The 3,528-nt window shown below is 39.8% G+C and overlaps 1 protein-coding gene across 1 annotated transcript; it reads left to right on the plus strand.

Moving 5' to 3' along the window:
• Positions 1-764: 764 nt before the first annotated feature.
• LOC100775098 (disintegrin and metalloproteinase domain-containing protein 26A) lies at positions 765-3,017 on the plus strand. The gene has a single exon (XM_027391025.1). It carries the CDS (start codon positions 798-800, stop codon positions 3,015-3,017), a length of 2,220 nt encoding a protein of 739 aa, XP_027246826.1. The 5' UTR covers positions 765-797.
• The last annotated feature ends 511 nt before the right edge of the window (positions 3,018-3,528 follow it).

The raw sequence follows: 3,528 nt of genomic DNA on the forward strand, positions 1-3,528 counted from the left end.
AAGACTCACCAACCAAGATGAAGTGTAACCTCCAAAGTATATTAAGATGCATGCAGGGTTCAAATTCACAGTATTGTACACAGTCACATGCAACAATATTAAAAACAAAAAAATGTTAATAAAAATAAGAAGAATTTTCAGCCAGAGAGAAGTTTCTTCCACCCACAGTGATTACAAGGCAAGGATGGAAGGAGCATAGAAATGTGCTCACTGAGCAGTACAGTGTTTGAAGAGGGTTACAATTTAAATCACTAGATAGGTAAATAGGTTAGTAGGTAGGAAGATGTACATACTTACAAGCAAAGGCAATCTTATTTTTCAGCTAAGCATATCTGCATTGATATTAAGGGAAGGCTGAAAATTAGAATATTCAGAAACAATGTGGAAATGAGAGCAAGTTATTAAAAATTGTAAGTATATTACCAAGATCTAGCAGAGTATTAGAAATATATTTGTAGTGAGATAAAGTTTACTTTAAACAATTAAAGAAAAGAAATCCCAACACAATGTTGAAATACCTTGGGAAAAAAGACTGATTTTAGCCCGTTCTCTACTCTTTTCTTCTCTAACCTGATTTATTCTGATTTATGTATTGCCATGTCTGCCTTTCTTTTCCCTGTCTCTTTTAGTTCTGCTGCTCTGATGGGTCAACTCTGCCACAAGGCACAATATTAAAGGCCAGTGCTACATGCAATCTGACAAACTGAGTTCTAGGAGAGAAAGCCCTCTCATGTTCCCCCTTTGTTTTCTAACAGAACATAGTGACTGTGGGTGAGGTCCTGGTCCATGAGAGGACTATGATCCTTCAGCTGTGCCTGTGGATGGTGCTCTTCCTCTCCACATGGTCCCCAAATGGACACACTAAATACAGTAGCCCTCCAGAAGTAGTGATACCCTTGAGGGTCACTGACACTAACAGACTTAATACTTCCACAGGCTGGTTGTCCTATAGCCTCCACGTTGGAGGACAAAGACACATTATCACCATGAAGCCCACAAAATACTTCATATCCAGAAACTTCCTACTGTTAACCTACACTGACCAAGGAGGTCTCCTTACAGAACAGCCTTTTGTGAAGACTGACTGCTACTACCATGGAAATGTAGATGGAGACCCAGATTCTATGGTGATTATTAACACCTGTTTGGGAAGTTTGCAAGGCATGTTAGAGATAAATGGCACAGTTTATGAAATCATGCCCAAGAAGTCATCTTCAACATTTGAACACCTTGCTTACAAAATGGACAGTGAGGACTCAGAATCATTTTCTATGAGATGTGGATTAACAGAAGAGGAAATAGTGCAACAAATGAAGACTCAAGAAAGCAAAGACTCCACACTTATGCAAAGCCAGTATGAGAATTGGTGGACCCATCACAAATATCTTGAATATTATGTGGTGATTGATAATCAACGATATGTTTATAGATCAAGGAATCTCACAGTTTGCATGCAGGAAATGTTGCAAATTGTCAATGGAATAAATGGTTATTATCGTCAGATTGATGTTGAGGTGATTTTAACTGCACTGGAAGTTTGGACTGACACAAACCTTGTCAATGTAACAGAGTCTATATCTACAGTCCTGTCTACTTTCTGCAATTGGAAGCAAAGTAACATTGACAGACACACTAGAAATGATATTGCACATCTTTTTGCCAGGCAAGTATATCCTCAATATTTGGCACTAGCTTATGTAGGTACAGTTTGTACACCTAATAATTGTGCTGTTAGCAGCTTCATGTATGATTCAATGACAGACATGGCATTCATTATAGCACATGAGATGGGTCACAATTTGGGTATGCTTCATGACAGGAATGAATGTACTTGTGGGAGAAGTAGTTGCATAATGGCCCCAGCAAAATCTATTTCCCATAGATTCAGCAACTGCAGTTATGAGGAGCTCCATGGAACTATTACCAGAAGAACCTGTTTATACAATTTTCCAGATGAAGCAGTCAGCATCAGCACAAACCTGACCTGGTGTGGGAATAATATAGTGGAGGAAGGAGAGCAGTGTGACTGTGGGTCTTATAAGTCATGTCAAAGAGATCCATGCTGTAGCCAAGACTGCATGTTCAAACCTGGTGCTAAATGTGCTTTTGGACTTTGTTGCAAAGATTGCAAGTTGATCCCCACAGGCACAGTGTGTAGAAGTGTGAACAATGAGTGTGACCTTCCAGAGTGGTGCAATGGAACTTCACCTGAGTGTCCAGAAGATGTGTACATGGAGGATGGACATCTCTGCGGTGGTAGTAGTTATTGCTATAAAAGGGCATGTCATAAACATGAGGAACATTGTCAGACAATTTTTGGCAAGGGAGCCAGGAGTGCCAGTGAGACTTGCTACATGGAAATGAACAAACAGGGTGACCGTTTTGGTAACTGTGGTAATGATAGCTATAACTATAGAAGATGTGCTGATGCTGATGTACTCTGTGGACGAATTCAGTGTGACAATGTGCAACAGATTCCCCATAGGAGAAGCCATGAAACACTGCATTGGTCTCAGTTCCAAAATGTCACCTGCTGGAGTATAGACTTTCATTTTGGAATGACAGTAGAGGACAGTGGAGCAGTGAGAGATGGCACTCCTTGTGGTCTAGACCATATATGCATTGACAGGAAGTGTGTCCCTAAGCCGGTTTTGTTAAGTAATTGTTCAGCAGCCCAATGCAATATGAAAGGAGTCTGTAACAATAAACATCACTGCCATTGTGATGTCATATGGGAGCCACCAGGTTGTAATGTAAGTGGCTTTGGAGGTAGTATAGACAGTGGACCACCTCCAAGAATATATGTTAAGAAGCCCAAGGATGATAAGTTCTTACTAGCTTTTTGTATTCTTTTGGGGTTATTGTTACTTTTCTGGATTTTCCTAATTAGAAAATATGCAATCATTGACAAACTCGAACTAGAAGAAAAGAGCCAGTCAGAAGATGAATCAGAGCTTGTCACTGAAACTTCATCTGATGATTTAACTCAGAAAGTTGACAAAGGTAAAAAGAAATAATAAAATATCTCCTGTATAGGAAATCCATCGTGTATTAGTTTCTAGACTTCAGAACATAAAATATCTCTGTGTGTGTAAAAAATCCTAGATAGACCAGAAATTCTGGTGTCCTCCTTTGAATAGCAAAACCATTCACCACAAATAAAAAGAGGTCCTACCATGCTCACACTTTTCTTTATTTTAATCAATTTGTTGCCTTATTCTTAATGGAATTTATGTATGCCAGCCACTGGCATAGGTCCAACCCATGGTTATCTGCATGTGTTTCTTTGCATTTGTTTTCTCTCTGCTCCAAATGCCTTCCCATTTCCCCTTGGCTGTATCACATAGTGAAAAGAAACCTCCAAATCCCATTTCCCCCTGGCTATTCCTGTCTGCTAGAATCTGCCCCTAGGAAAGCCAGCGTGATATTTGAAACTTGAGAGAATGGTTTGAGGTTCCTGGCATGGTTGCTGCAATCTCAACTCTCACCTTGATGGCATCAGTAGGTCTCACTGTGCAGATGATTTTC

This window comes from Cricetulus griseus (assembly GCF_003668045.3).
Source record: "Cricetulus griseus strain 17A/GY chromosome 1 unlocalized genomic scaffold, alternate assembly CriGri-PICRH-1.0 chr1_1, whole genome shotgun sequence".
NCBI lineage: Eukaryota > Metazoa > Chordata > Mammalia > Rodentia > Cricetidae > Cricetulus > Cricetulus griseus.